Source organism: Nannobrachium achirus, assembly GCF_963921795.1.
Source record: "Nannobrachium achirus genome assembly, chromosome: 7".
Taxonomy (NCBI): Eukaryota; Metazoa; Chordata; class Actinopteri; order Myctophiformes; family Myctophidae; genus Nannobrachium; species Nannobrachium achirus.
Window position 1 is genome coordinate 26278475 of NC_137816.1, and position 14072 is coordinate 26292546.

Sequence of the window (14072 nt, forward strand, 5' to 3'; positions counted from 1 at the left end):
AATTTAAGGCAACATATCTGCAGGTGTATGTCCAAAACCGCTACTTTTCAAGACATGGAAAAAAGAACCTGTGTTCCAATGCATCCAGTGTAATTTAATAATCTTTATTGGTTCAATATCTATACAAGCCCACAAGTACCCATACCACTTTGAACCCAACGCCTATTTTGTGCATGTCATTATTGTTGGAAATGAAAGAAAATGTTCAACAGTTGTCAAAAATAGCATCTGCAAGTCCACAATGTCATATGAAGAATTATAAAATAGCGCATTAACTGTAATATCGAGATACAAGGTTTCTGACAGCAATGATATGTGGACTGTGAACTGTCTATAAATTATATATAATAGCCTATAATATGGAAATTATTGTTAAATACCATGTTCTGGATATAGTCAGAATAAAGCCTTGTGTATTTTGTCGTACGGCTGTGTTGCACGCTGAAAATGGCAGAACTACAAGCTTGCCGATGCAGTATGCATTTGGGTTGTAAACTACTAGTGCAATGCCCTTTCAGAACACATGCCCCTCCGGTTATGCAATATCTGTTGTGCCCATTGTCAGAGTACAGAGCAGTATTACCCAATATTATAGCTCTAGTGGCCAGTCTGTCAGTACTATGACGTCATATTGATGACATAACACAGTATGGGCATGAAAATAACACTGACAACTTCACAGTTCACACTGGGCATTGCCCTTCCATGGCGCCTCAGCAATACACAGTACACACTACACACACGCCTGTTAATTTAAACCTGGATAACTCCCCTATATTTCTGCACTTTTCATTAATTAGACCTTGCTCACAACCACAAAACAAATATTGTTCTGACATTGATTCCGTTCCATTTTATCATGGGAAGTGATGGGAATTATGTAAGTGTAACTACCATCTTTAATTTGGTTATTCACAGTAAACTGGACCCAATACCTCCCCAGAGGAGCCTCTTGTTGGGAAAAAAACAAATAGAGCAGGAGAGGTGAGTTTAGCCTTGGCCAGGAGGAGGAGATGGGCAGTGATTTGGCCACCACTGCCGACCCGGCCATCAGGAGGGTGTAGGTTCAAGGGTCGAAACACCTGATGATCGATGGTTACCGCCTGAAGACATCACATTTTCCTGGCCAAGGCTACATTCAGCAAACGTGAATGGAGGAGAAGCATCGTTAGATGTAATTATAATCGGAGAACTCTGTGCATGTAAATGTAAACAATTTAAACAAGACTTACAAAAAAGGGTGGGGCAACATCTAAGGATGTCCTTTGGAACAGTTTGGTGCTTTTTACAAAAACTGAATCGAAAGGCAAATGTGATATTAAATTAATATTTGGTTTGCTGATATTATATTCAGCAAACCAAATATTACATTTGCTTTCATGTGCGCTGCTTTTAAACACAAGACCTATTTCAAAAATATGAACTACAATGCGTTGCAACGCGTGAGCTTGTAGATCAGCTATTTTTTAAATGTCTTAAATGTTCTGACATTATTTTCCTATATGACATGCACAAAATAGGAACGCAAGGGTTAAAGTGGATAAGCACAGATGTCAGTGAAAGAGTGTCTGATGGGTTACTCCCATGTAGCAACCTGTACCTTACATTCAGTTACTGGTGTGTAATGGGTGACCTATGATGTAACATTAGGTTATCCTGTATGATGTAATAACTTGATACTGTAACGACTCACTGTATTACTGAGAGACACATTTTGGTTGATATGAAAAAAAAACCTCAAATAAATTATTATTGGTAGAATAAATATAAGATGTATTATTGTGGCAATGGTGCGTGTATGAGAGAGAGAGAAACAAAGAGATACATAGAATATAGAACAGAAAATGTTAGAAATTGTCAAGGAGAACATATTTGCATTATTTATTTGTGTAAACATTTGTGTAAATGGATGGATGGATAGATATGTGTGCATGCATGCAAGCATTACATTCCAAAGAAATATGTTTTATAAATGGATTCATATGCTCATAGGTGGCCGGTAAACATGATTGCCATCTGCTGGTGAAATGGATGTAGGGCAGACAAATGAGACCGACTGGATCATAAGAGCTTCTTTTGGATGTGATTTAGGCTGGCAGCCGGGCCCAGGGCCAGGCAATACTGTGTTAAAGGAGTAGTTCACCCCCAACATGACTTTCTTTCTATTGATTACTCACGCCATGGAGACTTGAGTTCAATAATATTTTTATTGTGTATTTGTTTCTAAGACAACAATGTGATTATAGAATCAATGGGGGTCAATTTATTGTATTAATCGAATTTTTGTCTTGGGAAAGGAATGTCAAAAAAATATTATTTAACTCCATGGTGTGAGTAATCAACAGAAAAAAAAAAGTCATTTTGGGGTGAATTACTCCTTTAAGACACATCGTTTTATTTTGTGGCATAGGCCAATGTCGTAAGGCGTGGGTATTGAAGAATTTTTAATTCAAATATTTACAGAGGAGGTTAGTGGTGGGAGGCTGAACAGCACACGGTGATTTTAGCAATATGCCATGTTATTATTTTTTTTAAACCTTGAAAAAGGTTTGCCATGATAAATAATATAGGGGGTTAAAAGTAGGCTATGTTGGTTCCAATGACAAGAGCCATATTGATTAATATTCAAATAAACATTCTCTGGAAAGGCCCACCCATCTGATCACTTTTTTAAGTGGTCAGATGGGTGGGCAGCGAACACTTTTGAGATTTTCAAGAGTGCCCCCCTGATCCAGAAAAGGTTGGGAACCGCTGGGTTAGATGAAGCAGGGGCGTCACAAGGGGGGTAAAAGTGGGACTGAGTTAGTAGTGCCCAAGGTGGAGGGGCCTGGAATTATTTTATACTTTAGCTATTGAAAAATAGCAGATCTACAAGCTCACAGCGCGGCACCGATCTTGTAGATGTGCTATTTTTTTAAACGTCATTTGTAACTCAAATTTTGCTTCTGGGGGATCCCTGGAACTAAATATTTTGAGATGGGAAACATAAGGTTTTCTAAAAACCTTAGAAGGATTTGAAATATTCAAAGAGTTGGTCAAATGTTCACGATAAAAAAAAAATAGCAGATTTACAAGCTTGCAGCGCGGCACCAAGTGTCATGCTGAGTCTGAGAGTTTGTAGATCTGCTATTTTTCAATAGCTAAAGCACAAAATGATGCGTAATAATGCGTTCCCAGTCTAAATGGGTTAACCATTTAAACCCCCTCCCCTATGAAGAACATTCATGGGGGGCCAGCCGTGAATCCTTGTACTCAGGGCCCAGAATGTGGTGCGACACCTGCTGGGGTTAGAATAGATGAACCACCGAGAGGAGCCTGGGGTTAGATTAGTCACCCTTTGTTGCCAGGAAACCATAATCAAAATTGATCATGTGACCAAATAGAGGAAGACATCATTTCCTGGAGTAGGCCCCTATGAGTAGGCCTAAGTGAAGGTAAGAAAGGTAAAAGTGGTTAGACATGTCCAAAAAAAGCTATGTGAATTGTGTTTAGGCCAAATCTCTATGTAATTATAGGTTTATAGCCTATATAAAGCTCCAACATGAGGCATTACAAATAGCTTGAAAGTGCACCATTTTAGCTGTGGGAGCTAATGTCAACATGGAAGCTCTGTGTGTTGGGTTAAATTGAGCCATTTGGCAAGGGTCAGAAGAGTTCAGCCACAGGCAGTGGTGCAGTGGTGATTCAATGTTTGGGGGGTCGCAAAGTCGCTCAACACCTACTATACAGGTCTATTGATATGCATATAGGCTCGTTTCTTTGTTAAAACAAACCCCGGCTGAAAAAAGATATGGGTCGCCGGGGGCGCGCGACCCAAGACCACGGCAACACTGGCCACAGGGACACATTTGCTTTGAAGAGGAAATTCAAAGATTTGCAAACATTTTCAGTTTTTCACAATTAATAGCAATTAACTTTTCCTCATCAGAAAACGAGACACGGAGGACACGTGCACGCCATAGAGTGTGCACGCTCAGGATGGACACGTGCACGCTCATGAAGAACACGTGCACGCTCGTGACGAGCCACATTGTCATGGTATGTTTATTTGTCAGTCACCACTTCTACAAAGCAGTGAAATGTCTGTCTGTCTGTCTGTCTGTCTGTCTGTCTGTCTGTCTGTCTGTCTGTCACTTTGTCTGTCTGTCTGTCTGTCTGTCTGTCTGTCTGTCTGTCTGTCTGTCTGTCTGCCTGTCTGCCTGTCTGTCTGTCTGCCTGTGGCTACTACTGCCTTCATGCAGACTGCAGAGTGGTGGTGAGACCAGTAGGTGGCAGTCAACACTGTCGACTGTGTGTGTGTGTGTGTGTGTGTGTGTGTGTGTGTGTGTGTGTGTGTGTGTGTGTGTGTGTGTGTGTGTGTGTGTGTGTGTGTGTGTTCGCGCGTGCGTACTGTATAATGTGTTATAATTGTGTAAATATTTCAAGCTCCAATCCCCACAATATTTTCACAATTGAGATAATTGGTCCAAAATGTTTTGATATGAAATGTAGTCCATATTCCCCCACCCCCAACTGAAAGTTTGAATGAATAAAGTATTAAACTAGTATGAGCATGTTTATGGACATATGAGTTGTTTAATATGTTCATATTTTTCATAGCTGCAGTGTATTTGTCATGGAGACAAGGATCCCCTCAAGCTCACACCATGTCACAATTGCTTGTAGATTGGCTATTTTCACCCAATGTTTAGAATAGGGGGATAGTAGGGTTCATGTAATTCTAGCAGTCTCACTGTAAAGGGATTTGGTGTATTAGTAAAAATAACGCAAAGAAAAAAAAAAAAAAAAAAAAAGTAGTGAAAATAGCAGATCAGATCTGATATTTTCCCTAGTTTGGGTCGTAGGCAAACATCTAAATTTCTTTTTTTGGAGAGGGAGGGAGGGGCTTAATAATACCTTTTTTACATATAGGAATTTTTCATAAATAATTTAATTTGAAACAAAGCAATGTTTCCCCTCGATTTAACCCAACTCTCTGCCTCTGTCATCCTAGCAGCCTTGTTCTTGTTTTACGTCTTTTGGGAATCTCGCTCTTATTGAGTCATTGGCTTTATACCATCTTTCGAACTCTCTCTTTTATCATAGTTTCCACTATGTTTCGAGCTCTCTCGTTTACCATTGTGGTTTTCACCATCTTTTGAATCTCTATTTCACCATCTTTCGAACCCTCTCTTTTAGTTTTGAACTCACCGTCTTTGCTCTCCAAAATGTTTATCTTAACCACTGCTCCACTAAGGTACATACTTTTCTCTATTCTCTTGTTCAGTTGTCACTGAAAGATTAGGTATACAGGTACAAACTTGGAAAATGTTCCTTTTTGGTTTTGAACCTGCAACCCTCTGTTTGACAGACCCCAGAAAAATAGCCATGCTTAGGCAAATGCTAATGGGTATCCATAATATATTAACATACATTCTTTGCTCCTTAGGATTAACAGATCAGATTCTGTGAAATTATAACACACGATGCAAGCTTGCCTTGTAAGTGCTCTTTTATATCAAAGATGATAGGTAAGATTTTAATTACCGCTCAATTAAACACTTATTTCTTTACTTTCTGAGGCTGTGCGATAAAATGTCATACCTCCAAATCCCAAATACCTACATAGCTATGATTGAATATGTCTATGGTTTCACACTTATTTTATATTTTAAGTGTAGCAACAGTAAAAAACAGCACATTCTAGGTAAACGGTGCTCTTATTTCACACTTCACAGACTAGAAGACAGAGCCCTCTGGCCACGTTCAGGTGTTTAGACAGATATCTTGTGTTGTTTATAGACGGTTGCGCCCCCTCTCAAATGAGCACTTGCCCGGTCGGGCAACCTGAAAGCCAACTTCACCTGCCCCAAGGTTTTATTTACCTGCCGGGGGCAGGTGGGCAAGCCTTAGTGTCAATGCCTGCATCAGGGAACTCCATATATGGGCATAAAAGAGATTTTGTTAGTGTGGTTCCCCTGACATCACATTGATGTCAAAGCGTGATGTCAGAGCGGAAAACCCATAGGCCGTAAAAAGTGTGTGTGTGTGTGTGTGTGTGTGTGTGTGCGTGTGTGTGTGTGTGTGTGTGTGTGTGTGTGTGTGTGTGTGTGTGTGTGTGTGTGTGTGTGTGTGTTTGTGTGAGGCATGTATCTTACCACTGTACCACCATGGTTAACACTTAATCAGTTATCTTCAGTTAAAGATAACAGCCAGATACAAACTTGGGAAAATATGATTGGTTTTGATTCTTGAACCAAGAACCTTCTGTCTAAAAACACTGTCTTATCTCCTGTACTATGTAGGTTACTATCCTAAACGGGATCAGATATTGATGAACATCATCGCACTATGACATCACCACGCTGGCATCACAACCATGCATCCTTTATAGTGAATTATTTAATAAACAAACTGTCATTTAGCATCAGATAGTCCTGCAGCGCAGCAAAGGTATTTGACAGAACGAGTCAATTTCGGTATGAGCGTCGAGTTGACCTATAAGCTCAATAAAAGACCAATGAAGTTTATTGATATTACAGAGGAGGAACAGGCCTCTGAGCTCAGAGCCTACATGAAGTCCAAAGGGGCAGATATCTCCGAGGAGAGCCCTGAAGGCGGGCTTCACGATGATCTGGCACAGATCATTGAGGCGTGCCACGTCTGTTTCAATGACGACGACAAAGACGTGGAGAATGTGATGAACAGTATCGTGCATCTGTTAAACACCCTGGAGAGCGACAAGCAGGAGACCCTTGTCGAGAAACTGTGCGAGAAACTAGAGAAGTTCCACGAAGGAGAGCGAGCGCCCCTCAGGACGCAGCTGCTGAGCAACCTGTTCCATGTCATGGATGAGAACAGCCCTGTCAGGTTCACGCTCCTCTGCAGCCTGGTCAAGGTTGCGGCTACCTGCAACGCCATCGCCTTCATCCCCACCGACCTGCGCACGGTCCGCAAGTGGATCGCCGACTGGAACCTCACCACGGACAGGAAGCACACTCTTCTGAGGCTGCTCTATGAGGCGCTGTTCGACTGCAAGCAAAGTGAACCCGCAGCCAAAGTGATGTTGGAGCTGCTGGGGAGTGACACGGAGGACAATGCTTCACACGCACGCACTGACGCCACCAGATGTATCATCCGGGCTCTGAAAGACCCCAACACCTTCTTGTTTGACCACCTGCTGGCCCTGAAACCAGTTCGCTTGCTTGAGGGACAGCCCATTCACGATCTACTGACCATCTTTGTGAGTGCAAAACTTTCAGCGTACGTACAATTCTACCAGAAGTTCCAGGACTTCATCGATCGTTTTGAACTTTCCCACGAGCAAAACATGGCCAAGATGCGTCTGCTGACTTTCATGGACATGGGAGTGGAATCCAGGGAGATCTCCTTTGATGCCATTCAACAGGAACTTCAGATCGGTGCGGATGATGTCGAGGCCTTCGTCATTGCCGCCGTTCAGACCAAGATGGTGTATTGCAGAATTGACCAAACACAGCGAAAGGTTGTTGTGAGCCAAAGCATGCGCCGCACCTTTGGCAAACAGCAATGGCAGCAGCTCTTTGACCGCGTCACGTCCCTAAAAGCCAACATGGCAACTGTGAAGTCCAACCTGCAAACCCTGTCGCCCATTGCCTAAGGATATGTACAGTACACGTGATTGAAGGGGAGTAGCCAGCGCATGGCGAGCTGTCACATTGTCATGTGGAGTTGCACGGTTTTAGCTCATCACCGCACTATTTATTTATTCTTTTACTGTGTGTTTCTGAAAGGGAATGTATGTTCCATACGTTTAGAAAATTTAAATTAGAACTGAACTCTGTCGAGGTGCCAACTTGTCTCTTGTGCACAAGTAGTCCATGTATGGCCTACATATGCGCCAGCAAAGTCCGCCATGAGGTGTGCTCACCACTGGCATCATCACTGGCAATGCCAGTGACATCACCACTGGCATCGCCAGAAATGCTGGTCCCTGATTGGGTTACGGGCACACACAGACACCTACACGCCTACATACACAGCCGAATGCAGTACTTGCGCGCTCTGCTGGCGTTTTTATGATGGTGTCAATGGGGATGATTTTCAAAATGTGGGCATGAATGACGCCATCGGCTATCCACTTTCAGAGCCAAGCTGTCTGAAACCATGCCCATATATGGAGTCATGTCATAGATACATCATAGATGACAGGTGTCATAGACTGACCACATCAGTCTTAGATCTACATGAAGCTAATGGCAGCAACAAAAGATAAAAATCTACGAAGCAACACAGAATATCTTTCACCAAGTTGCTGTTAAATGTTGCGCAACACGCTCGTTGACATAATCAAGCATGTGTCCGACAAGTGAGAAAAATATTAAGGAAAATATATATCGTTTTCCACAATTATAAACATAATATATAATATATATTATAAACAGGAATTTCGTGGAGAGAGAAGGGGAGTGGAAATAGTTAAACAACAAATTGCTGGGGCGCCTGCTGGCCTAGAGGTCCAGGCGCATATCAAATAGGCTCTGATGCCTGACAGTGTGTCGCGGGTTTGAATCCTTTTCTGCATGTCACTCCCCATTTCCTGTCAGTCTACTGTCCTATCAATAGAGGCATAAAATCCCAAAAACGTATTTAAAAAGAAAGAAATGCTCGTACTGTAGCTGCTGGTGTGAACTGACCGCCAGCTCTACTTTATTTTGTCGCTTTGCAGCGGGCGGCTAAAGCTAGGGTCATTTGTATCTTTATGTCGCTGCCCTCCATTGAAAATGAATGGTAGCCTGTAGCTTTGTATCTTCCTGACACTGGCTTCCGTTCAAAATGAATGGTAGCATGTAGCTTTGTATCTTCATGTCACTGGCGTTACTTGAAAATGAATGGTAGCCCTTATCTTATATTAAAATGAATTAAGGGAGGACCGGGCTGCCGGACCACGTCGTCACACTCATGTCACCATGACTCATTGGCTATGGGGCCAGCCAATGAGGAGAAAGTAATGCTAAATGATGACCAGGAGACTAGGTGCCGGATGTAGATCAGGTCTGGACGACCTGATAAAAAGCATATCATTGGAATTCAGATACACAAACACAATCAACACAATAACATTATCTTTTTTTACTCTTACATTTTATCCCACGATTTTGTAACCCATTTTACACCCGGTGTTAATTGTGGGCTCGCCTGAAAGGCGAGAACACTATGTTATCTTCATTATTTATAGAGTTCCGCCGCGTGAGTTCCGTCGCAGACAGTACAAATGCAGGGCCCTTAACCAATGAGGCGCAATTGAGGTGTGGAAAATCTGGGAGTGGTGTTAGCTGGAGTATTGGTTGAGCTTCACATGACAGTTAGCATGCTGTAGAATATAGTCACGAGCGAGCCCACACTGTTTCGTAGGAACAGTATCTCTAGTTATCTAATGTAATCCTGGGCGCTACACTTCCAACGGAGACAATGGACTGACCTCATGCTTCCTTCTATGCATGAGGAGCCCAAGTTGCTTCTTATCACCTGACGGGGGAGTTTCCCCGGTTGAATGTAGCTCGTGGCAGGAACACGAACACGTTATTCCAACCAGTTCCTTTCCCCTCCATCAGGCGCCCTGGCTGGCCAGGGGGAGGCAGTATAGAGACCAGGATTGCTGCATGTTTTTTGTGAGGGTACCTACCCTAGGAGACACGGGGAGAACATTCAAACTCCTGACAGAAAGGCCCTTTTGCCAACCCCACCTAGAGAATGGACACTGATGACGCGGAGGAGGGAGCACGCTGCCAGCGCCCACAGTGTCCCTGGCGGGAATCGAACCTAGGATCTTCTAGCACAATGTTTGTGTGAGGGGGTCTCCTTTCATGCTATTTCACAGATCTGACACAGATCTTAACATGTTTCAGTCGTGAGATTTTATTTTGCTTCATTCCATGAGTCAGTCAGTCTGTCTGTCTGTCTGTCTGTCTGTCTGTCTGTCTCTGTCTGTCTGTCTGTCTGTCTGTTTGTCTGGTCATCCAATCCAACACTGCCTCATGCTCTCACACACTCACACATGCGTGCCCAAGCGCGCGCACACACACATACAAATGCAGACACAGATACCCTAGTGGTTTTGAAGTGAGCGTCACAAACAAAACTGTCCAATCTGAGCACCTATTAATAAAACAGGACAGTCACATTTCCTGCATACCCCTCACTAATCTCCACAGCTGCTATCTCCCAGCAGGAAGAGGCCTCTGTGTGTGTGTGTGTGTGTGTGTGTGTGTGTGTGTGTGTGTGTGTGTGTGTGTGTGTGTGTGTGTGTGTGTGTGTGTGTGTGTGTGTGTTGTGTGTGTGTGTGTGTCACTAGTCAGAATAAGAAGGGGGAACAGGGACACCCCCCCTCCCCTTCCCCAAGTGTGTGCGTGTGTGCGTGTGTGTGCGTGTGTGTGTGTGTGTGTGTGTGTGTGTGTGTGTGTGCGTGCGCGTGTCCGTGCGTGTGTTCCTCGGTCCAAAACAGATTGTTTCCTTGTTGTTTCCCATGCAGCCTCATGCAGAACATCTCTCACTGAGCAGAGGATGGATCAAGGACCACCGCCATGTCGCTCTGGTCTCGCTCTCTCGGCCCGCCAGGCTTCACCGTCTCGGACTACATTCGCAAGTTCACGGTAAGAAAGCTGGAGCTGGACAGAGCATCTGAGGTGGGGGGTGGCAGAGGGTTTAGGATTGCCAAACATGAAATTCAATTAAGGGACACCTGGGCCAGACGTCCCTTATTTCCAAGATAGAAAATAAGAAACGACCCATAAAAAGATACAATATATACTGTATATGTACAGTTCCTGTATTATAATATTTGCAGTCGGGTAGAAACCTCTTATCTCCATATTTAACTACTTTTTTTCCTTTTTCGTAAATTAACGCCCAACTTGATCATACTACTGTGTCACACAAAAGCATCAAAAGTACCAGATCTACAAGCTCAAAACGCGATGCCAAGCAACAAGCTTGTAGATCTGCTATTTTTTATTTGAATCCTGAAAGGTAACAGTTTTGGACATATGAGGTTTCCACCCGACAGAAACGATATTAACCACTTGAACCCCAGCATCCATGGGGCAACATTAGCTGATGCTATTTTTGGCAAAGTGATTTGGTGTAGATGGACAAAAGCAGAGTACAGAGTCAACACAGGTCCAGTTTACTAAGTCTACAATGTTTAGTGGTTAAAAAGCTGTATTATATTAAGTATATGAGCTGTTTGAACTTGTTAGATGTGTATCATTGATTGATTCCCCCGGATCAATTAGGGACACGTCTTTTAGTTTCCAAATAAGGGACGATTTGGTATTTCAAGGGACGTTGGCAAAAGGTTGTGGATTTGCTGCTGTTAAACCCCACTGAATGCTATGGAAGTTCTTTGATACTGAACAGTGAGTCTTATCTTCTCATTTAATATATAGGCTACTTAGTTGACCGGAGTCCCCCAGGACTCTACTAGGTCTGCTGCTTTTCTGCAGAATGTTCGCCCCTCAGAATAGAGACCCTAGGGTTAATGTTGTGCTGACAGGCACTTTCTTTTTAGTTAAAGCTCTATATTCAGATAGTAATGCTGTGCTATAGAGTGCTTGTAAAGCTCTGTATTCAGATAGTAATGCTGTGCTATAGAGTGCTTGTAAAGCTCTGTATTCAGATAGTAATGCTGTGCTATAGAGTGCTTGTAAAGCTCTGTATTCAGATAGTAATGCTGTGCTATAGAGTGCTTGTAAAGCTCTATATTCAGATAGTAATGCTGTGCTATAGAGTGCTTGTAAAGCTCTGTATTCAGATAGTAATGCTGTGCTATAGAGTGCTTGTAAAGCTCTATATTCAGATAGTAATGCTGTGCTATAGAGTGCTTGTAAAGCTCTATATTCAGATAGTAATGTTGTGATATAGAGTGCTTGTAAAGCTCTATATTCAGATAGTAATGCTGTGCTATAGAGTGCTTGTAAAGCTCTATATTCAGATAGTAATGCTGTGCTATAGAGTGCTTGTTCAGTAACAGGTGTCTCCAGCTTTTTCGTAAACAGGGATACCAATTTGATCCAATCAGGAGTCAGGACTCAGGAGAGAGAACGATCATTCATCAGCTTCAGTGTTCCGGTTCCAATTTTGTCAGGTCTTTTTTTGTTTTGTTTGTTTCCCCACAATTTCACGTGTTTATCCTGTATCCTGTATGAGTTCTCTTTCTTATTTTTTGGATCAAATCGGTATCCCAACCTGAAAATGTATTTTCATTTTTACAGAGCTGGAGAGACGCCTGTTACTGAACAGTCTATAGCAATGATATTGGAATATCAATGATTGCTATTGGAAAAGCTATTTAACACTTATTTTAAAAAGGAAAAAATATACTCTACTATGGTGGTGTTTTGTGACTTGAGTTGTAGAATGATGACATTTCTATTCTGGTCACAAGCTTTTATCTCTGGTTTCTGAGAAGAACAAGTCATATAAAGAGGTGTGTGTGTGTGTGTGTGTGTGTGTGCGTGCGCGTGCGTGCGTGTGTGCGTGCGCGTGTGTGTGCGCGTGCATGTGTGATCAATTGTTATGGACTGAATACCAATATTCTATGTGCTGAATAATTTTCTACATCATTACCTAAGTTATACTTTTCATAGCCTAATTCATAAAAAAGTATAATTTATAAGAAAACGTGATAAATTATCCAGCATTAGAAACGGCAGTCAAATGTTTAGTGTTAATCTATCCATTAGTAAGGGCCGATGCATACCCCACTTTTAGAGCCAAATGTATTTCGTATGCATCGGCCCGTACTCTGACAGTGTACAATTTACATTCACTGTTCACTGTTGGTGACATTTATTTACCCTTATTACCCGGCTTGTTTGAATGCTTGATTCTGATTGGTCAGTTGCTGAAATCAGCGGTCTGTTATTTCTGGATAGCAGACCGCTCCGCTCTATAACAGACCTCTGCCTAATCAAAGACTCAGAGCACCTGCTGCAGTCAAGCTGCACTGCGTGAATATTGTGCTGTATCCAACATGTCAGCCATGTAAACAACCACATTTAGAACTAAACGTTGCTCTCAAGAATGTTTTAAAAAATATTTTAAGCGAGAAATAGATGACGTAGTATCAGAAAATGGATTCTATCTAATCAACACTTCCTTGTTTTCCAAGGCGACCGTGCCCAACACAACACTTGTGGAACACTTCCAGCCATCTGTAAACAAAAAACGTGTTTATTATTTTGTTATGTTAACACAGGTTACATAATATGCCTTTAACCACTTGAACCCTATATACAGAGACTCCCCCAGGGGTCTCTGTACTACACCAGATCTCTTCACCGAGAATAGCTTCCTCGGACTAGAGATGCTGGGTTTCATGTGTTTAACACTGAGGCCTTTAAAGTGTTTGTCTCCAGGGTGTGGTTTGATGCCTTCATGTGAAACAGTTTTACGAGATGACAAGCTGTCACCTTGCGGATCATGTATTAGATTTCATAGGTCAGTGAGTCACAGGGGGGATGTGGTGACCTTTTCTATGGTATTCTCAACTAAGTCTTGTTACATTGTGGAGGAAGATGCATTCCCCATACATAGAGTATACCTGTCATTAAGCTACTTCTAAAGTTTAACTTTACTTCTTTATTTAGTTCCTTTAACAACTTAAAGCTGCAATCCAGAACTTGAATGCCCTACCTGCTGGGCTAACACAGAAAGACAGTTTGGGGTTAGATACATCACATTTTGAGATTCGTGGTTCTACGACTATAGGATCTTTCTTAGTTTCCTTCTCAACCTTTTCTCACCTCTGAGGAGAAAAGCCTGTCAACGACCGGCTAATGCAGAGCGGGTCTATATGGGCATTCCATGCTATGGGCTTAATATTGATGACATCAGGGATCTCCATATATGGGCATACAAAGGACAAGGACGGAATGTGATGTCACAATGTGATGTAATAGGTCAGCTATAGACATATATGGAGATCAGGGATCTCCATATATGGGCAAGGACGGAATGTGATGTCACAACAGGTCAGCAGCTATAGACATTGTGGCGTTACGGATTACTCACAGACAAGATACGGACATGATGTGGCGGTTTTCATAGTTAAC

The 14072-nt window shown here is 42.4% G+C and overlaps 1 protein-coding gene across 1 annotated transcript; it reads left to right on the forward strand.

Moving 5' to 3' along the window:
• Nucleotides 1–6460: 6460 nt before the first annotated feature.
• Nucleotides 6461–7618, forward strand: LOC308288664 (eukaryotic translation initiation factor 3 subunit M-like; the record flags this gene model as incomplete). Its single annotated transcript, XM_080730135.1, has 1 exon — nucleotides 6461–7618. One exon carries the CDS (start codon nucleotides 6461–6463, stop codon nucleotides 7616–7618), a length of 1158 nt encoding a protein of 385 aa, XP_080586261.1.
• Nucleotides 7619–14072: the final 6454 nt, after the last annotated feature.